Below are 22,423 nucleotides of genomic sequence, written 5' to 3' on the forward strand. Positions count from 1 at the left end.
CAAAAGCACTTACTAAAATCTAGATATGTGATCTAAGAAGTCTGCATCTATTATAAATTACAATGCAGCATCCACAGTCATTAAAAATATTTTAAAACAAGGAATTTACCGTATCTTGATACTTATTCTGTAAAAGAACAATAAAGGGCTTACTATTTTAAATTTAAAGAGAATTGTTTCCATTACTCTGGAAAGTTCCTTTGTCCATTATAGCAAGATGTAGAAGAATCACAGAATCTAAATTGGAAGGGAACTTCAAGATCACCAAGACCAACCAACTCCCCTAAAGTCATCGCCGACTTCATTCTGCCCCAAACTTTAACCAGGAGTCCTCTATACTCCTCCAGCACTCTATTGTTATTATAGTACTTATTGCATGGTGTTACTGGTTTATGTGGATTTCTTCCTCATTATATATATACTAAGCACTTTTGCCATCTCCAGGAAGTAGTACTACACTCACTAATAAAAATGAAAGAATCCCTTTTATGGTATCACCAAGTGGTAGATTTAACATCTCTATTTACTGATCAATCTCATTTCCCCAAACATAAGTGAACTAAAATATTAACTCAGCATACTAAAAGTAAATTTAGTTATGATAGACATGTCTACAATATTCTGATCTAATAAGGAAATTATAACTTCAGGCTTTAGAATTTACACATAAACTCATATATATTTATTCACGAATTTTAGTTTCCTAAAATAATTCAGACAGTGGATATTAATTATTTCAAGTACAGAATTAAGTAAGTTCTTACCTGAGTATCACTAAGGAATTTACAAGCAAATGCTACTCTGTCACGTACTGCAACTTTGTTTTCATACTGGAAAGAGAATAAGTAAGGAATTACTTTTAGTGATATGAGTTTTACATTTTGGCAGACTAAATATTTCATATACATAAGTTTATTTTCAAATGTATTAATAAGTTATTACCCTATGTATATTCGGGCAGAGCCACTGGTGGCCTAAGAAGCATTTTCTAAAAATTTATTTATTTTTTATTTATTTCTCTCCCCTGCCCCCATTGTCTGCTCTCTGTGTCCATTCGCTGTGTGCTTCTGTATCTGCTTGCATTCTTGTCAGCGGCACTGGGAATCTGTGTCTCTTTTTGTTGTGTCAGCTCTCTGTGTGTGTGGCACCACTCTTGGGTAGGTTATGCTTTTTTCGCATGGAGTGGCTCTCCTTGTGGGGCGCACTCCTTGCGCATGGGGCTCCCCTACGCGGGGGACACCCCTGCGTGGTAAGGCACTCTTTGCGCGCATCAGTACTGTGTGTGGGCCAGCTCGCCACACAGGTCAGGAGGCCCTGGGTTTGAACCCTGGACCTCCCATGTGGTAGGCAGCTGCTCTGTCAGTTGAGCCAAATCCGCTTCCCTAAGATGCCTATCTTGATGTAACTCTCAGGAACCTCAGTAATAAAGTTTTTTCTTTCAAAGTATATAATTATTTCTCCCTTAAACACTGTGCAAAAACAGTTTTTAAAAATTCCAGTTTGGCCTTATATAACTCCAACATATAATATAAGCAATGATAGCAATGATAAACAGTGTATCAAATTTAAGATGCTATGCAATTCTTCCATTATAGAAATTAACTTGGGATAAAAAGAAGATCTTCCCTATGCTGCTAAGCTAACAAACAAGTTTAGGAAATCTGTGAATTGGTTATACTAACAAAGAACAGAAAAAATAATTATACAAGTTTCTAAATACAGTGACAAGTTTTAAAAACACACCCTATTTTAATGGTCTATTCAATAAATAAATAGACTTTTGGGCTCAAGTAAAATGTGATTATATAGGTAGTTGGTTGCAGAATTTTCAGAGGCATCATGATAGTTTAAATTTTTGTATATCTGTCAATATCAAAAAGCAATATTTGGAAAAAAGTTTACTGTAAACATAGAAAGGTACCATTAATTCTGTAATTAGTAAAAAATATTTTAAAGGTGGAATAACAAGATCCAATTTCCATTGAAGTCATTCTAGGAAATATAGTTTTCTTCCATTCAGATCACTTTACTTGATACCTATTTTAAAGTATTTTCTCAATTATAAAATATGGTTCTGACCCAGGGAGTAACAAGTTTGGTGTAAATTTGATCTGGAAAAGGTTATAAATACTATCTCTCCATTTTACAGCTGAGAAAACTAAAACCCAAAACAGTTAACTAACTGGTTAAACTAACTGCGGCAGAGACAGGGCTCATGCTTTTATCTTCTGACTTCCGAATTTAGTACTTTTCACTATATTACTGCAACTTAACACTTTTAAAAAGAGGACATTAATTGTAATTATACATAAATTATAATGAGATATTTAATATATTCTTGGAACTTCCTACTTAGAGATCCCTTACATGATAACTCAAATTTAAGTATAAAAAAAGAAAGATGCTTATAATAGACAATTTAAATTAGATACTGAAATTTAATATTTAGCCAATGTACTTCTCTAGCTATCAATTCAAAAGTTAAAGGAATCTACTTGTTTTTCTACTCTCCATCATTCCTATTTCCTAAAAGTATCCTTTTATCTCTTCAAGATGTACCTCAAAGTCTCCAGCTTAATAAAAACGAGTAATAATAGTAAAAAAACCCACAAAAAACCAATCTTGGATATTAATTTGAAGTGGTTAGAAAAGTTCAACAGTAATTTATTAATAGCAATGGAAAGAATACATACAACATGGAAATTGTCAAAATGGACACTAAAACATTTATTAAAATTGTCACTGAAGTATCTCAATAAAATAAAATCTAATAAAATCAATAAAATCTAAAAAAAAAAGATTCTTAGGGACTGAAAAGCAATGCATATTTTATGAGACATTCTAGAATGGCAAACACAGATATAATCCTCATGTTAGAAAACTCTTCTCGGTGCTTGATTGAAGTCCACCACAAAAATTGTGGTATTGGGAGCAAATGTAGCTCAAGTGGTTGAGTGCCTGCTTCCCATGCACGAGGCCCTGGGTTGGATCCCTGGTACCTCCTAAAAACAAACAAACAAACAAACAAACAAACAAACACAAACAAACAAACAAAAACAGCTCTCACTGGGGAGCAGATACAGCTCAGTGGTTGAATGCCTATTTCCCATGTACGAAGTCCTGGGTTCAACCCCCAGTACCTCCTTAAAAAAAAAAATTGTTACTAAATAAAGCTTAAAACCCAATAACTGACATTGATAAACAAATCTCATTTCATTCTTTCTTTCTCCACAGTGCGTTAAAGAACCTACCTGGTAATGCTGGCGAAGAAAATCAGCAATGATAAGACTAAATAATGAAAAAGTAAACTAGTTCATGGTAAGTAGAATGATTGTATAATTTAGCTTTCCGAACTGGGACATATCTGAGAGTGACAAATGCTAATTCAGATAAGATGTATGATCATCCTGACCATAACTGATCATAAGTTGATTCACTTAAATATGAGAATATATTTTTATGTTTATATAGCTATATAGTTCTAGAGCTCAGTTCTTAAGCTAAAGGACACAATCCTTATTCTTTCTATGTTTGTAATAAACTATATTATTAAAACCATAAAAATCAAATTCAGTTTGATATCAGGTAGGTAACTCAAGGCTGGAAATCATATTCCAGAAGAGCTGCTCAAAAAAGTTTAAGATCTTTTAGTTTAAATTAAATAGCATGCCTCAAAATGTAACAACACTTTAAGGACTTGAAAACTTTAACGAAGTTAGATAAAAATTCCTATCCTAATTAAAAGGAGGGTGAAAGAGAAATTAGCTTACCAAAACTCCATCATAAGACCCTGTTTCACTTGTCAGAAAAGCAAACATGACACACAGGTATGGGTTGTTTAACTGTAATCGTAGAGTGCTGCACATTTCTCTCCAAAGGGAGTTCTTCTCATCCGTATAGCCAGATAAAGCCATTGCTACCACATTGAGATTCAGATCTCCTGCATATTAAAAAGTCAGCTAAACAAAGTGTTCAAAGCTTAATATCCCCTTCTTCCACATTTCTTAAACCATAAACAAATAATGCTAAGATGGTGGCTTTTACCCCAGAAAAATGAGCCTACTAGGATAAGGGTTTTAATTTCAGAATGAAAAACTTGCTTAGGACCACAAGCAGAAATTTCCATTATTATAAAACTCTTGCCCATATCTGAAATCCCTTGAAGGTCTCATTCTAGGCAAGATGGTTATTGCTTAGTACCTAAAGGAAGAAAAGTGAAGCAAACCTACCAGAATCACTGCCAATTTCATCAACACTCTCCTTTTATCTTGACATATTTCAAAGCACTGATAGGAAATATTTTATTTCAGGACTGCAATTTTTCAAAATCATTTTGTTTTCCTAATCCTAAATATATAATGCTGTGTGTATTAAAAATGATAGATATATATGTCTTATATATTTTCAAATGAAATATTTCTGAGAAGAAAAACCCTGTAACTTTTTGAATTAAAATTTCTCTGAGTTTTCTATGGCAAAGTGCTAGAGTTAAAAACTTTACATCAGTTTCTTCCTTTCCTTCCTTTTTTTTCCCTACAGACCTAAACCAAGGTATAAACAAAAAGGATGAGCTAGTATTTGCTTCTTTAGATACAGTATTGAGCTAATTTCTCTTTCAACAAAAAACTACATAAAAATACTAATTTTATTTTATTTTTAAAAATTATCAGCATCCTTTCTTTAAATGATTCTAGGAATTGCCAAAATCTTAGAATATAACTTAATACCTTTTTCTGAAGATGCCCCTTCGTTCAGAATTTGAATTGCTCGTCGAATATCCAGGTTGAACAATGCCACAGCAGCAGCTCTCTCCCATTCCCCTTCTTGTACAAGGGAGTTCACAAATGGCCCTACATCTACATCTGTTCCTTTCTTTATCCATCCACAAAGCTGTAAAGCTAAGATTCTTTCTTCACTTAAATTCTGATTATCAGTTTGCTTATCCAACCCACTCCAACTATGTCTGCTGCTTTCCACCATTCCTAAAAAAGAGAAAAGATTTTTAATGTTAACTGCTTTATTATTTTGAAATATATTTAGAAAATAAGTCAGTTTTATAGAGAAATATTTCAACAACATATTTTGAATACTTAACTCCTCAATTTTATGCTAGCATAAAGATGAAATATGCCACAATTAAAACCTATTTTATATGTTTCTAAATACAAGTTTCTTGAATTATCAAAGATGAGCTATTAGAAGAAGGGAGAATGTACTGGATAGACTAAACTGAGTCACTGCTTTAGAGAAGTCTTTCTGACCACCTAATCTAAAACAGATGCCAATATATTATTCTCTAACCCATTGTTTCCTATAGTTCCTTTAGCACTTAAAATATACTACTATATTTTATTCATTAATTTTTATTTCAGTCTTATCTCCCTCCCACTAGAACATAAGCTCCAAGAGGGCAGGGACCTTGTCTGTTTTATTTACAAGGTATCCCCAGTGCCTGAGATCCACTAACTCTTTCTCCCTCCCTCCTCCCACTTCCCTTTGTACACAGATAAGAAAAGATCCAAAAAAAAAAAAAAAGATAGTAGACATCACAGTACTTTCAAAGTTTAAGGAAAATAGTAAAGTTAAAATACAATAGGAATGCTCTGATGGTCTTTTTACCCTTACTAAATCAGGAGACCTCATTCCTATTCTCTTTTCATAATGAAAGTTTAATATTCTTGTAAGCATTATTTAGATGGCAGTCAAAGCAGTTGATCCTAATAGGTAATAGGAAGATAAACTTCACTTTGGATGATACTTGGTACCAAATAAAAGTAAAACTTATGGACTCTACTAATTGCAACTCAAATTCTTAAATGTTCTAGGAAGTTTTACCTTTGAAATGATCATTATATAATTATCAGTTATATAAACAAAAAGGACTTTCAAAATAAACTGAACTGAATTTAGCAGCAGAATGTCCAACATTATAAACTTTTTTAGTTACTGTAGTAATTTACATTTGTAATTTATACATAAAATGCATAATACAGTAATCATACATTTTAAAATATTGGAACAATAGCAAATAGATTCTGAGAGTTCTTAATTCAACCTGTTATGGAAACCATGATTCTCATCTCCTGGGACCCACACCCTCATATAAACCCCTCCCCTAGAGTTCAGGCAGAACTTCTGACTTGCTCCTAAACAACAGAATATAGCAAAGGCAAAAAGTATTGTGCAGATGTGATTAAGGTCCTAACTCTGTAGATTCTGAGTTAATCAAAAGGGAGATAATCCTATGGGGGCCTAATCTATTCAGATGAGTCCTTTAAAACAGGTTCTAGAGGCAAGAGGGAGAAGCAGAACAAAGAGTCTCCTCCTGGTTTTCAAGAAGTAAAAGCTGCCACACAGTGAGGTCTGTGAAGATGCCAAGTGGCAAGAAAATATGAGTAGTCTCTTGGAGCTGAGGGTGGTCCTAGCTGACGGCAACACAAAAAAGGTACCAGTCTTACAACCACAAGGAACCAAATTCTGGCCAACTATGGGAGGTAAGAAGAGGATTCCAATTTCCAGAGAGGAACACAGACTGGCTGACACCTTCATTTTAGCTTTGTGAGGCCCTGATGAGAGAAACTAGTTAAGCTGTGACCATACTCCTGACCCATGCAAACAGTAAAATAAATAAATGAATGCTGTTTTAAGCTGCTAAGTCTGTAGTGATTTATTAACACATCACAGAAAACGAATGCATTGTCCAAAGCTGACTTTAGCTATATTCAGCCTGGTCAAGGCATCAAAGTCATAAACACAAGCAAAAATAGGAAAACATTAAAAATTTAATGAATTGTCATTTGCAAGTCAAATATATATATAAAATAGAAAGCATTACTTATTAGAAATCATTTAATCTAAATACTTGGAAAGAATAAAAATGTGCATAGCCAAAGTCTAAATTCTCCATCATATATAATTTTGTGACAAAAGTCTAAAATACTACCCATGTTAGTATATATTTTAAACCATTTATCACTGCTTTTTGAAAAAGTTTTAAGATAAGTTGTTTTTACCAATTTTTGAAATTTAAAAAAGTTTAATGATTTACACTTGAAATTACTTATTTTAAAAATACTGAATTACCAATTCAGATCAGAGAGTTATGAGAAGGCTTCTGAAAGGAAGTTTTATTTTAAGAGGGATCCACTTCCTACCCACAGAAAAGAGGAAGCATGCTGCCTTACATGCAACCATAAAGGAAGCCAGTTGAAAGACAAAATCATGTTTAGTATGAATTTTTAAAGACTATAATGAGAAAACTTTAAAAATTACTTTTCTGAATCTATGAATTTAAAGTGTCCATTTAGGTAGAATGTAGTCAGTAGAATGTAGTCAGTAAATTTCATGTAGAACTAGCTGTAGATGCACATAGAAGGAGTTTATTTTTATCCCTTTCCTATAAATATTGGATTCAATGCTGGTATTTAATTAAAGGTAAGAATAACAGTTTTAAACAGGCAAACATAAAGCAGCAATATATTTTTCAAATTATTTCTTACAGTTTAATAATATTCCAATTTCATAGAATTTTATAGAAATTGTTCCATGGAATAGAATAGAAATGAATATATTCATGAATGCAAAGCACTCATTGCCAAGGGTGAAAATATATCTATCCCATCAAGTCAAGTGCATGGATAATGTATAATGCACTTTAGCTGCTCAGAGACCTTTATACTGCTTGATAACTGTTATAGGTAATTAAGGTTATCAAATAAGTAACATAATACTACTATGGGCTTTTGAGTGTAGAGCCATGTTATGATTCTTAGTATATATGAATTTGTAATATGATTTTGAACATATCCCTGAAAAATAATTTAAATCTTTTTATGCATGTATAGCAATATTAAAGTAAAAAAATTATATCTCCTAAATTTGAGACTGCCCTATAAATATTTATTAGTATGAATGTTTTATTGACAGTTGCAATAGAAACAAGTTCACTTAAATCAGGGGTTCTTAACTTTTTTTGTTTCATGGATCCCCTTTGCCTCTCAGGTGAAAACCATGGACCCATTCTCAGAAAGTAGCAGCAGGTTAGCATCGGGCTAACCATAATTTCCAAGTATGGGTGAGTGCAAGTGATATTCTGAGGCATGCAACAACTGTAATGTGATATGCAATGAACACTTACTGTAATTTATTGCATACATTCATATGTGAAGGAAATGCAATATTTCAGTTAGAGGTCAGAAAAATAAAGATAATAAGTTGATTTTTTTTCAATTCGAGCTCATGGACCCCCTGAAATCTTTCCACAGACCTGTGGTTATGAATCCCTGACTTAAATATTAAAAATATTTTTTTAAAACTTTGTTTCATGGGAGCAGATGTAAGCTCAGTGGTACATCTGCATGAAGTCCTTGCTTCCAACCCCTGGTACCTCCTAAAAAAAAAGTTTCAAACACTACATCAAAAAATCAGATATTATGTTATCTGTAGATACTGACCCATTGCACTTTTATATCTATATAATAACAAAGATAATTTCTTAAGAAAACCCTAAAATCACAGTTATTTTGCCCCCTGAAGTCATTCTGAAAGAGAAGTTCTCTAGAGGAAAGAATATTTTCTTGGCTGGAAAGTAAACACCATTTATTATAGAATTTTCTGCCATTTTAAAAGGTAGGAATTAGACCTATTGACACAGATTCCCTCAGTGTCCTTATCCTGGTTGACTTCAACTTTTTCAACATTTAGTTCATCTAATAAACTAACCTCTCAGTTGCTTTAGTTCTTTATTTCCAATGATTTTCACTTCCAAGACTTTAACTACTTCTTTCATGACACTCTCCAAATTGTTTCTCCTCCAAGAGCCCTATTCTAACCACAACCTCCTAGCCTTCCAGGAATCCACTTTCTCTATATTCTTCAACCTCACAGTCTTGAGTACTCTAATTTTTCACTTATCCGTCTTGTCTTCATTTTCCTCCCAATCTATATTAGATCCCAAGTGCCAAAAGGTAATCGCTCTCTTGCCCCACCGTCCTATATTCTACTGGTTAAAAAAAAAGTTAACCTGCAATCCTTCCACGTTTCTCAAAACAGCTCTCTTCTCCCTAACTTCTTCCTACAACCTCCCTGCTTGTTTAAAACAAGCAAACCTTCTACTACACTGAGAAAATAGGACCATCAGATGGAAAACTCCTAAGTTTCTAGTCACTGAACTTTATTCACCCTGCACAATGCCTTCACCTTTCTTTTCCTCTTTCCTTTTGGCTAATATAGAGGTGTAATGCCCTTTATCTAAAGCAAATCCTTTCACCTGTGCTCTGGATTCCATTCTTTCCCATCCCTAGGAACTTGGCTCTATTCCCCCTTTTCTCCTGAATCTTTAACCTCTTTCTACAGGCTTCCTCTAACAGCATTTAAGATTGCTTAACTTAATCCCATCTTGACAACAAAAGCAAGACAAAAACCCTTATTTGATCCCAGATTCACCTCCTACTACTACTGAATAATACTCAAAGAATTATTTGTTTTTGATTACTTTACTTTCTCAATCTACTCTAAATTTTAACCAACTATATTTGGCTTCTACCCCCACCATTGGCACCCTTTCTCTTGGTGCCTAGTAGCTGCCCTATTCCTAAACCCAAAGAGCACTTTCCACACCTTGTCTTATTTGACTGGATGTGAAGCAAAGTGCACGTGACAACTGACTTCTCTTCCCTTTTCCTCATGAACATATGGTTCTCCTTATCTTTTTCCTATCTGACTACTCCTCCTCAGTCTACTGTAAGCCTTTCTTCCTTAAGTCATTCTGAACACCTTTCACTCCTATGATATCAAATACTTATCTCTAGTTATATTACTCTCTGGAGCTTCGGATTCATATCCCATTGCCCACTGGACATCTCTGCCTAGCTATCTCAAATTTAACTTGCTCCAAAATAAACTCCACTTTCTTCTCAAGTGCATTCTTATGATATTTCTAAGTAAATGGTAACAACATTAACCCAGTTTCCCAAATACATGTGTGTAATCTTTTCCTTCTCCTACATCTCCTTCTTCCATTTATCATTACATTTTGTCCCACTCTCTAAATTATCCATGTTTCTCTAGCTCCTCTGCCACTAACCTTGGTAAGGCCAACATTATTTCTTCCTTGATTACTGTATACTTCCAGCTGATATCCCTGCTATCAATCTTCATTCCTCCAATTCATTCCACACACAAGAGTAAGAGTTCTAAAATACAAATCTATGTCTGTCACTACCCTTTAATATCCTTCCTTAGTTTCCCCTTGTTGCAGGATGATAAACTCCCTAAAAATTTTTTTTAAAGATTTATTTTGCTTCATTTATTTATTCTCCCCCACTCTTGTTTGCGCTGTCTGCTCTCAGCATTCCATGATGGTGCGGGCCAGCTTGCCTTCACCAGGAGGCCCCAGGAATTGAACACAGGACCTCCCATATGGCAGACAGGGGCCCAATCACCTGAGCCAACTCCACCTCCCCCTAAATTTTTAACATGATTTTTAAGCCCTTCCTGAATTAGCCAATTGCTTACCTTTCTAGCCTCCATTTTACTTCACTTCCTTTTTCACACTGTACTCTAAGCCATACTTTGCTCTTTCTCCTCTGGGCTCATCACATATGCTGCTCCCTGTTTGGACCTTGCCTTTGCCTTTACCTCCTCAAGGAAACCTCTAATCACTAAAACTAGAATGGGAATCCTTCCTATGTACAATGTTTTGTTCTGCTTCACATTGTGACTGCCTCTTTATTTGTCCGTATTCTGAACTAAAATGTAAACTCCCCCAAAGCTGGAATGGTATCATTCTTTTTCAAGCTCTGTGAGAGAACACATTTGTCTAGCTTATTCATAGTTAGGTCTCCAGTTCCTAGGGAAATTACTGGCACATTCCAAGCATGTAATATTTATTTACCTTATACTGCAGGTGTAATAAACAAACATGGGAAATGCAACTGACATCATGACTAATTCATAATAAGCACTCAAAATGTATTAATTATTTCTCACTAATGTTAATGTTTAGCTGTGTATGCTAATCAACTTGTGCATTAGATTACCATGGATAAGAGGTCTCAATGTGTTGACTCACTATGTGTTGAATTATTAGACATAGAATGAGAGAAAGAGGTATTGCCAGAAAAAATAAAAGGTTGAAACCTAGGAGTGCCATTTTTGACAGCACTTTTTCTACTTTCTATATTTGGGTAGTAGAAAGAAAACTTTCCAAACCAAACTTAACAAAAGGCTGAAAATCTAGCAATGAGGAAATGAGGACTTCTTTCCAACAGTGGTCTCTCTTCAGTCTGAGACGTAAGACATCCCTGTCTCCTGTCCTATTGGTTGATCCTAGAGAGAGTTTTCAAGTCTGAGTCAAAAGACTACTCTTGACTCAGAGGTGAGATATTCAAAGTTTTGTTCCTGTTGCACCATAAACTTTAAGATATTTCATTTTTCTCCTATGCTTTTGCTCAAAGGTAGTTTGTTACTTTTCCTCAAAATATATCAAAATACAATAAAAACAATAATCAACCTCAGAATAATTAAGAGTACAATGTGGCCTGATCTACTGCTAAAATACTTTAAATACTATAGACAATGTTTAATTCTTTGCATAGTGGTTCTAAAATCATGAAACACGGTCCTCGGGTTCATTTATGGGGTAATACACTATGTTTACCCTTTTATCTAAGTTAATAAAAACAACAGCCTGAAAGTTTCTAATTAAACTAATTTATTTTATTACTTAAAGTACAGGCAACATTTGTGGTGAAAGGCCAATGGAAGAACACTAAAATTAAATAGATAATTGGTCTATTTTAGCTCTCAACAATGTGAACCAAAATAATTTGAACATCTTTAAAAAGAAAAACCACAATAATTAAGTTTAAATGCTTAACCCATTCATTTTTAAAAAATGAGCATATTAATCTGTGAGTACTGATGAAAGTGCTATAAAAAACCAAGTTGGATTTATTACTTCTACTACTGTTCTTAGACTAGGTAATGTAAACTACTTTTCTAACGGCTTAACTTAGATCCAAATATGATTGCTATGAAAAGCTAAAATCTGAATCTTAGGTTAGAGAGATACTTATAACCCAAAATTCAATTTCAGTAAAATGAATAAGAACAACTGTTTAAAGCAGCCAATGAAAAAAATAAGTTTGGCTCTTTTTTCAACTTTATTTTATTCTTAGTTTGTCAATTTTAATCTTACATTAATTAATACATAAAGGAATATTTCAAGTATGGCTCCTTCAGGTAAGGTCGTACTTTGAGTCATAGCCATAGTCCTTGTCATTAGATGGCTAAATGAAAGTGTTTAAAAAATGTGGCAGTTTGAAATTATTTTATGAATCCCCAAAAGAGAAGCAGTATGTTTATAAATGAATTTATTCCTCTGGGTGTAGTACCCTTTGATTGCATCAAACTTAGCTGAGGGGCCTTTGATTAGATTATACAATAAGTTCATTTCAGAGCTTTTGATTGGGCTATTTCAGTGAGGTTCAGGATGAGTCTCTACCCTACTGCTTGTTCTGATACAAACAGAAATACAAAGACTCAGACAGACACAGGGAGAGAGAGCTCTGCCATTTTTGATCTTGCTATGTGAAAGAAAGGAGAGGCTCAAACAGCTGAGGCCCCAGGGAGAGATAAGCCATTTGCCTTGCCTGATAGCGTACAGCTGAACTTGGGAAAAAACAGACCAGCCAAGACTAATATAGGAGGCATGGAAACAAACAAGCCCTATGCCAGGAGAGCAAGGCTACAGGATTGCTTAAGCACAAAGCCCCAAGAGACTGGGCCCATGGAGAAACTCAAGAGGAAAGGGTGAGCCAGGAGGGGAAGGCTGATACCTGGGCAAAGATCAGTGGCCATCTTGCTTCACCACATGGCAACATGCCCAGATCACCAATAGCTGACTTTGGTAAGAAATTATATCTGATGGTACCTTGGTTTGGACTTTTCAAGGCCTTGGAACTGTACGCTTTTACCCCAAACAAATACCCTTTATAAAAGCCAACACATTTCTGGTACTTTTTATCAGCACCCCTTTGGCAAACTAAACAGGCAGCAACATAAAAAGTTGTCAATTAGACAACTTTTTAGTTTTTAAAAAGCAAAATATTGTGATTAATATCCTGTCAGCATTCTATAAACCACCTAAAGTAATGCTTCTGAAAATGGGTCTTCAAAAGAATAGTATTAAATAAATGATTGAATAAATTGAGAAAATCAGTATCATTTCAAAGAACCAACACTCCCTCCAGAAGGATTTTGGATATAATTACAAATAAGCATTTAATCCAACAATTCACTAAAATATCTAACTAGAAAAAGGAAAAAGAAAAAGAATACTTATGCACGCTATCCTGAAATAATTAGATAACTTCTGCCAGATGAGGAGGGAAAATTAAGAATACAAAGCTTAAAACCATAATGCAGAAAATAAAATGGAGTTTTCTTACCCAAAGATGATTTTACAATTGATTTAATTCCTGCATAAACCAATGATCCTTTGTTGCCTGGAGATTTCTGATCCATATCTTCTGTATGTTGCTTCATAAGTATTTAAATGCATAGGAAATACTAGAGATGATGCATAATAAAATATTTCAAAGCTAAATTCGTTTTCATTTGGAGCCAATTCATAATAAGCATCAGAGAAGATGGTTCTAGTCTATTGAAGAGATATACTTTTCTACCTCCTACACAATCTGCAAAGCAGTATTTCAAGTTCAAGAATTTTATAACACTTTTACACTGTAATTTTAGTAAAGGCAACTTGTATTTGCATATAAAACATTCAGCATATTTACAGACTAACCTTTTAACAAACATTAAAACTATTTTTACCTGATCTCATCAAATTGACAATACAAAGGATATAATGCAGAGTATACCAGAGTGACTTGAGCTGTGGATCTTCATTTCCTGCTAAAATGTGGTTTCTCCAAACCTGCTCGGTATCAAGTCCATACCTTGATAAAGCCCGAAGCCGCATCTTTGTTGCTATATCTTTTTCTAAAGAATTGTCATTTTCTTCTTCTGCACATTCGTAGAGATGACGACCACAAGCCCACATTAAAGATGTAATTGGACTCCAGGCAAGCGATATCCTTTCAAAAACCGTGAAGTCAGACATGGTTCGGTTGGGAGTTACAACTATCATTCGATTTTGACTTGATGGGTGCCAAGCAAAGGATGCAATGTAATTGTCACAAGGCTGCACACTTCTTTCAATTATTGTGGGTTCAGTTTCATCTCCAATGGGAGTGGGTGTATGCTGCATATCATACAATCTAATAATATTACTATCTCTTGTTAAAGTGGCAAGGAGACCAGTTCTAGTTGGACACCATGCTACTTTTGTTAAGGGTTTTGGTTGCTCAGTCAAAGTTAAAACTGGCTTTTCAAATTTTCTAAGATCCCATATTGCAACCTGACCTTCATAGAAGGAAGCAACACGATCATGGAAGTATGGGTCTACCGTGACCCCCTGAACAGCTTTTGTATTTACAAACATCTTTTGGCTTGTATTCCGAAGATCAAATATGGCTAGGTTACGATGCATACCAGCAAGGAGAAGTTTCTGGTCTCGTGGAAGCCAACAGAGAGAGAGACAGGCATCATTTTGTCCTAATTCATAAAGTGGTTTTGTTACTAACAATGTTGTTTCAGTTTCACCTGCTGAAAGTCTCACTTTCTCCATGGGAACTATATCAGGAGTATATTTGCTACAGATATCCCATATTAGCACTGAAAAATCAGCTCTATGTTTATCTAGACCAGCAGCAAGCCAGTTATTATCCAGTGGATTCCATGCAAGGGTATTGCATTGTCGTGCATGCTTTGGCACAAATTCTTTTCCTATCAAATCTTTGAATTTTGAGTTATGATCTTGACCAAGACTTGTAAGGACTACTCGACCATTTGCTTGTCCGACTGCCAGAAGACATTCAGGGTCATAATTGAGATACCAGGCAACACATTTCATATAGGGTGTATCTGAATTTATTGATAGTAATGTAGCTGCAGAGTCTTCAGATAAACGTAAAGATCCAGCTTTGAGTTCCGAATTCACAGTAGATTCCACATGATAAAGGCTCAGTTCTGAGTCACATACAACAAATCTATCAACCTGGTGTGGTGCCCACAAAATATCAGGTTTGGTACCACTCATGTTTATTGACGATCTCAATGAATACAGTCAATTCCATTCACTGAAAATCTGTAAAAAAATGAAAAGTTTTATTAAATATAATTCTTAAGTTGAATAAATGACTCAGAAAGCCAGGTAAGTCTCTAAACAGGTACCCTGTTTTTCAATATACTTCTTCTATCAATCTACTATGAATTGACAAGACAGTATTTCTTGAACAAAAACAAAGAAAAATCAACAACCACTTTCTCCAGCAAGATGTATTCGTAGGAATCTGAGAATCTTATCTTGGCTTCAATTCCTTTGATCACTTATCTTAATTGCATGTAACTGGTACCTTCCATTTAACCTGAAAGGTTAAGATAACATCAGTGTGGTGAGCAAATTAATAAGTATCATCTCTTTGAAAGGGGTAAAACTTTAAAATGTTATGACTCATGATCCTAAGCAATAGTTTAGAATAGCACTGTCTGCAGGGATAGAAATGTTCTATATCAGTGCTGTCCAATATGGTAGCCACTAGCCATGAGGATACTACTGAGCACTAGAAATGTAACTAGGACACATTTTAAATTTTATTTAACTTTAATATAAATAGACACATGCAGCTACAATAATGAATAATGCAATTTTAAAGTACAATGCCACTAATAATAGGTCTTTTCTTCAACTTTTTGATAAGAAAAAGACCTACCTGGCAGAATAAACAATGGAATGTATTGAGCAAACCTGAGTTCTATTTTTTGGTACGTAAGTCCACTTTTTACTTTACGGGTTCTAAAATGCAATTGGATAAAAGTAATTATAAATTTATGGTTTTGGACATAGATATATAACGTATAAAGATATAATCTGCAACAAATACAACAAAAAGGTGGGGGGATGGAGGGGTTTAAGAATGGTGTTTGTATATATACTGAAGTTAAACTGGTTATCAAATCAAAGATATTGTAAAAATTTAGGATATTAAATTTAAGCCCCACAGTAACCAAACTGAAATATATGAAAGAAATATAAAGAAGGAAATGAGAAGGGACTCAAAATGGTATACTACAAAAAATTAAAAAAAAAAATAAAAATAAAAGCAGGTATTAACAGAAGAATTGAAGGATGCAAAGGTCTAAGAATTATAAAGAACAAATGGGGAAGAGGATTTGGCCCAACGAATAGGGCATCTGCCTACTGCATGGGAGGTCCAAGGTTCAAACCCAGGGCCTCCAGACCCATGTGGTGAGCTGGCCCACGCACAGTGCTGATGCAGGCAAGGAGTGCTGTGCCATACAGGGGTGTCCCCTGCGTAGGGGAGCCCCATGTGCAAGGAATGTGCCCCGTAAGAGCTGTCCAGCACGAGAAATGTGCAGCCTGCCCAGGAGTGGTGCCACACACACACGGAGAGCTGACGTAGCAAGATGACGCAAGAAAATGAGACACAGATTACTGGTGCTGATGAGAATACAAGCGGACACAGAAGAACACACAGGGAATAGAAACACAGAGCAGACAACTGCGGGAGCAGGGAAGGGGAGAGAGAAATTTTTTAAAAAGGGTTATAAGAGAATACTATGAACAATCATATGCCCAAAAAAAAGAATAGCAAATGTGCAGAAGAAAGTTCTGCATTATCAGTAGTTAATTTAAATATAAATGGATTAAGCTCTCCGGTTAAAATGAAGAAATTGGCAGAACGGGTTTAAAAAGGCACACCCAATCTATATGCTGTTTACAAGAGACTCAACTCAAATTCAAAGACACAATTAGTTTGAAAGTTAAGGGACAGAAAAAAACATTCAATGCAAATAGTAAGCAAAAGAGAGCTGGAGTAGCTATACTAATATCAGATAAAATTGAGTAAGTAAAAAACGGACAAAGGAAAATACTATTTACTGAAAAGGGGGTCAATCCAAGAAAAAGAGATAACAATTATAAACAAAATATACACTTAAAGAGCTCCAAAATGTCTATGAAACAAATAGTGACAGATTTGGAAGGAGAAATAGATGGTTCTACATTAATAGCAGGAGACGTCAAAACACCACTTTCAATAATGGATAGAACATCCATAAAACTCAACAACACAATGAACCCTCATGTGAATTATGGACTAAAGATTATAATTATAATACTATTTTTCATCAATTATAACAAAGGTACCACACCACCGCAAAGTATTAATAGAGAAAAGTGTTTGTGAGGGGGGTTAAATGGGAAGTCTGTGTTCTCTACATGATTTTTTGTTAAACCTATAATTTCTCTAATTTAAAATAATGTTTTAAAAAACATGATATAAAAACCTGATGCTATATGGAAAAATCTTCCTTACAAAACACAAATAGAAAGTGTTACTGTAATTTTTAAAATTATTTGACCCTACATGATTCTCAATGGAGAATCACCAGAATTTCTGATATTAAACACTTAAAATATTTATATTATCATGTACAAAATTTGATCATAGTAACTTACACAGAATCACAGAACTAAAGTTAGAGATTGGCACATCTTTATTTCATGTAGGAGTAAAGTGAAACCCAGATATTTTGGTTCTTGTCCAAGATATCCTGACTCCCATTCATACTATTGCATAGAGATAGGATCAACTATATAATGTGCAGGACCCACTAAAAATGAAAATGCAGGGCTCCCTTGTTAGATCAAGAATTTCAAGATGCTAACAGCAGAGCATTAAATCAAGCACGGTGCCCTTCAAAGCGTGAGACCCTATGGGACTGTTCAGGCTGCACACCATAAAGCTAGCACCATGTAAAGAGGTGAGTCTATAACCATTCTCTCAAGAAATGTATTTCTTCATGATCCAGTACACAGTATGGATGGCTCTTCACTCATGTACACTGACAACTAGGGAACTTTAAACTTCAAGACCATAAAACAGAACTTTTCTTCCATCCATGTCAGAATGGTGACAATCAAATGAAATGAGTTCCTCACATCACACAGATGTTACCAAATAAGTTATTGTTTTCAAATGTTGAAGATATTGAAAAATTGGGGGTCGAGGAGGTAGAATTTACAATAATCAGGACTTTATTAATTTTTTTAAAGAAGCTTTATATTACATAAATGTTACATACAAAATATAAGGGATTCCCATATGCCCCACCCCATCCCCCTTCCACACTTTCCCACATTAACAACATCCTTCATTAGTGTGGTACATTTGTTACAATTGATGAATACATATTGGAGCATTGCTACTAATCAGTTTACATTATAGTTTATACTGTATCCCACACAATTTTGTAAGTTATGACAAAATATACAAAGGCCTGTATCCGTCACTGCAATGTCATATAGGACAAATCCAATGAACCCCAAATCAAGGCTTATATTTAGATCCTCACCTTCCAAGTTTAACAAGTGCTCACTTCCCCTCAATAGTTTCTAAGCAAAGGAAAGTCATGTTGATTCTGTGGTCTTCACCAGAACATCTATAACATGTATGCAACAAAAATATGGTGTGAGTCATATAATTTAAAATTTTCCAATACCCACTTTAAAAAAGCAAAAATAAATAAAATTCATTTAAAAACATATTTTATTTAACCCAATATATCAAAAGTATTATTCTTTCAGTATGTAATCAATACAAACATTAATGAGAATTTTTACAGTTTTTTTTTTTTTTTTTTTTTTGGTTACCAAGTCTTGGAAAGTACCCAAGCACTCAGCCCCAAGCGGCTATGAAGATCTATAACACTAAGTGTGTAAGTTAATCAATCACCCTTTCACATCCTATTTTGTCTTCCAACTTTCTTACCAGGGCATATTACAACGGTTGCAATTTCAAATTCTCATCGTTACCATCTTCAAGTAGATGTACTATATAAAAACAACTTTCTCTTAAAATATATTTATACAAAACGCCTGCAAGTGCAATCATTTGTTAGGAAATTTAGCAATGCCCATGACATAAGTGAGTGGCTTTATTCATCCTCTTAAGGAATCTTAATTACTCTTATTTGAAGAGATCAGAACTAAATGTCCAGGTGGCAGGCCCTTTAAGAAGTATCTAACACTGCACAACTGGAGCAGGGCTTGTTGCTATTCGGGTAAACCAAGAATCTGCAGGCGACTCCCACGTTCCAGACACCTGGCTGAGTCTCCCGTCAAAGGCGGAGACGCGGTTCTGGCGGAAGGTGAAGCGCGGCCCCGGCGCCGGCAAGGAGGGTCCCGCGCGCCCTCCGGCCGCTCGCAGCCCCGGGGCTCCCGCCGAGGCCCAGCGTGGCTCTCCCGCACAGGGGAACGCGAGTCTCCGCGCCTCGGCTCCGGGAAAGCGCAAGCGCCCGGCGCCCAGGGCCGTTCAACTGGGTTTCTCCAGACCCCTCGCGGGGCCCCCAGCGCTCGCGAGCTTTCTCCCCGGGCCTCACCCGCCGGAAGAGTGGAGACGCGGCCCGGGCCGCACTCACTGACCTGAGGTGGCAGCGCGGCCGCTGCACAGCCACTTCCGGCCTGGTTGCCACCCCTCCCGTCGCAGGAGCCGGCACGCGGGCAAGATGGCGGCGGCGCGGCCTGTAACCCGGGCGACTGGGCCAGGGTCCTCGACCCCAGGGCCGCACGTCGGGGACGCACCTACCGTGCCTAGGCCACCGAAGGTGAGCTCCCGATGCGCGAGCCCCGCCCTTCCCTCGGCCGGAGTCGCCCCGCCCCGGGGCGGGGCCACTGCGGGGAGGCCCCGCCTTCTGAGCGCGCGCTCCCGCTCACTCTTCAGGCCCCGCCCCTCTCCCGTCCCGTCGGCGTGAGGTGGGGGTCTTGGACTTGGACTGCTCAGAGCCCCTTAATAGATTTCAAAGCATGTTCATACATTTCAGTTAATTCACCTAATTTTCATTAATAATTTATTGTGGGTGATGTGGTAGAAAGTCCGAGATATTTGATTCATTACTTGGACACTCATTTATTCATTCCACAAGCATGTCATGAGCATCTGTTATGTACCAGGCTGTACTGCTGCGGATACTAGAGAAAACAAAAAAGGCGTGGTCCGGGCAGGAAACTGATCATTTGAGCGATGCCTTGTTAGGACCCCTGTGTTGGATGGTTAGGAAAGCTTTAGGGCACAGCTAGGCTGAGACAGAAGGGATGAATATGGGATCAATCGGGAAAAGCGGGAGGGCAGAGGGGGTTGGAGAGAATTTCCTAGCAGGAGGAAGAACAAGTGCAGAGCCTGGAAAGTATAGCAGTTGGGAAGCATGAGAGAATGTTTGGAGGTTAGAGAGGTTAGAGGGAGCAGAGAAAGTGAAGAGGGGGGGAATTAAGATGCTGCATCTAGAAGGCATTTGGTTTAGGTGTTCGAATGGACTTTAGGGCGTTTGACTGGACTTTTTCCAAGGGCGATATACTGGCATTATTGAAGGTTTTAAACTAAACAAGTATGGCATAATCAGTTTGGCTGGGGTGGATGGAGAAGAATAGGATAATGTGAATGAGAGATGAGGGTGGCCGGTACTAGTCAGGATGAAGAGAATTGGGTGGCATAGGAAATATTTAGAAAGCAGAATCAACGAGAGTTTGATGACTGAGGGAGAAAAAGGAGTCTAGGATCATGCCCAGGTTCTGGTTAACTGAGATACTGGTGCTTCCTTAAGGGCTACAAAACTGATGCAGGCTTTTTTTAGATGTCTGCAATCTGCTTATCGGTTCATCCTTAAAAGTGGGTGCTCTTGGGCTTCTTTTGATGACTAATGTAAACAGTCCTGATGAACTTCAAGGCAGATAGTGTTGCTGAGAAGATGAATTAGGGGAGAGTATTCCCTGAGTATCTGAAGCTCCTTTTCTATCCTGCCATTGGAGGAGTGGAGGCTGAAGAAAGTACTGTATTGAGGGGAAATACCCACAGGGTTTGCCATTTCAAACACTTTCTTGCCAATTTTCTCAATGGTTTTGGCTCTGGCCCCAAACCACCACCAAAATCTCAGATCAATACAAGACTCTGCCTTACTCACTCATACTATACATGCCTGAGCAAAACTTTTCCCCCTGAAACTCAGATCACTTCAGAAATAAAATTAAGAGTATTAGGCAGGCATTTCCATATTCTCCTCCTGTTTTCTCTTTCCTTCCTCCAATATATTACCTTTTTCTAGCTGACACAGAGGAAGAATAGGTACTGCATATGTTTCCCCTCTGCTGGGACCTTTTGCCGTCAATTTTCTCCTCTTCTATGTGTCTTCAGTCTCTCCATTTTTACTAGTTATTTCCCTTCAAAATATAAACATGGGGAAACGGACTTTGGCCCAGTGGTTAGGGCGTCCGTCTACCACATGGGAGGTCCGCGGTTCAAACCCCGGGCCTCCTTGACCCGTGTGGAGCAGGCCATGCGCAGTGCTGATGCGCGCAAGGAGTGCCGTGCCACGCAAGGGTGTCCCCCGCGTGGGGGAGCCCCACGCGCAAGGAGTGCGCCCGTGAGGAAAGCCGCCCAGCGTGAAAAGAAAGAGCAGCCTGCCCAGGAATGGTGCCGCCCACACTTCCCGTGCCGCTGACGACAACAGAAGCGGACAAAGAAACAAGACGCAGCAAATAGATACCAAGAACAGACAACCAGGAGAGGGGGGGGAATTAAATAAATAAATAAATCTTTAAAAATATATATATATATAAACATGTTCAAGTCACTCCCATTTTTCTCCTCAAAGGACCAGACTTGTTCTCTTTAATCCTATTTCCTATCTCTCCTAAACTCATTTCACCCAAGCTTTCATATCCATTGCTCCACAAAACTGCTCTTGGCAAGGTCACCAATAACTTCTATGCTGCCAATTCCATTGGCCAAGGCTTCACCCTTGCAGGTTTTGAAACTCTTGACCACTTCTCTCGAAATATTTTCTTCACTTAGTTCCATACCATCAATCTCCTTCTCTCCCTATGACTTTGTTATTTCTTGAACATGGCAGGTGTGCTCTTGCTTCAGGGCTGCTGCACTGGCTGCTCTTTCTGGCTGGAATGCCTTTCACTAGAAATCTGCATACTCTCACTTCATTGGATTTGGTTTAGTTGTCACTGACTATGTAAAAATTAACTCCTCTGTTTCTCTGGCTTAATTTTTTTCAAAACATTTATCACAACCTCACATACATATTCATCTCTTTCTTTGCCTGTAGCTGTCTTCTCCTTCTCGAATATATGCTCCATATTCCCAGGTTCCATTCTTTTCTTTTTCCTTTTAGTAATAGAACGTATCTCCACCTCCAAGTTCTAGCAGGATCACTTGGTGATCCAGATAGGGGCTACATTCCTTGGCCTCCCGTTTGGCTAGGCATGGCC

At 36.9% G+C, this 22,423-nt stretch overlaps 2 protein-coding genes across 7 annotated transcripts in view; one reads left to right on the top strand and one right to left on the bottom strand.

Annotated features, from left to right (window-relative positions):
- MIOS (meiosis regulator for oocyte development) overlaps positions 1-19,829 on the bottom strand; it is a 39,836-nt gene extending 20,007 nt beyond the window's left edge. The window contains exons 1-7 of one of the 5 annotated variants that reach the window (XR_011648813.1): positions 19,574-19,772; positions 18,505-18,591; positions 13,873-15,214; positions 13,452-13,550; positions 4,728-4,982; positions 3,771-3,940; positions 765-830 (exon numbers count right to left, since the gene is read on the bottom strand). Coding sequence is in view for 4 of the 5 variants with exons in the window: in XM_071215163.1 (XP_071071264.1) it covers positions 765-830; positions 3,771-3,940; positions 4,728-4,982; positions 13,452-13,550; positions 13,873-15,166 (1,884 nt within the window). In the remaining variant the exon portion in view is untranslated. Of the gene's footprint in view, positions 1-764; positions 831-3,770; positions 3,941-4,727; positions 4,983-13,451; positions 13,551-13,872; positions 15,215-18,504; positions 18,592-19,573 lie in introns of all 5 variants that reach the window. The other 4 variants (XM_071215163.1, XM_004469970.4, XM_071215165.1 and 1 more) reach the window with 4 other exon arrangements.
- Positions 19,178-22,423, top strand: part of COL28A1 (collagen type XXVIII alpha 1 chain) — a 233,162-nt gene continuing 229,916 nt past the window's right edge. Inside the window, exon 1 of one of the 2 annotated variants that reach the window (XM_071215161.1) lies at positions 19,178-19,755. The gene's annotated coding sequence lies outside the window, so the exon portion shown is untranslated. The remainder of the gene's footprint in view (positions 19,756-22,423) is intronic. The other variant, XM_071215162.1, reaches the window with a different exon arrangement.

The sequence above is a fragment of the Dasypus novemcinctus genome, chromosome 5 (assembly GCF_030445035.2).
Source record: "Dasypus novemcinctus isolate mDasNov1 chromosome 5, mDasNov1.1.hap2, whole genome shotgun sequence".
Taxonomy (NCBI): Eukaryota; Metazoa; Chordata; class Mammalia; order Cingulata; family Dasypodidae; genus Dasypus; species Dasypus novemcinctus.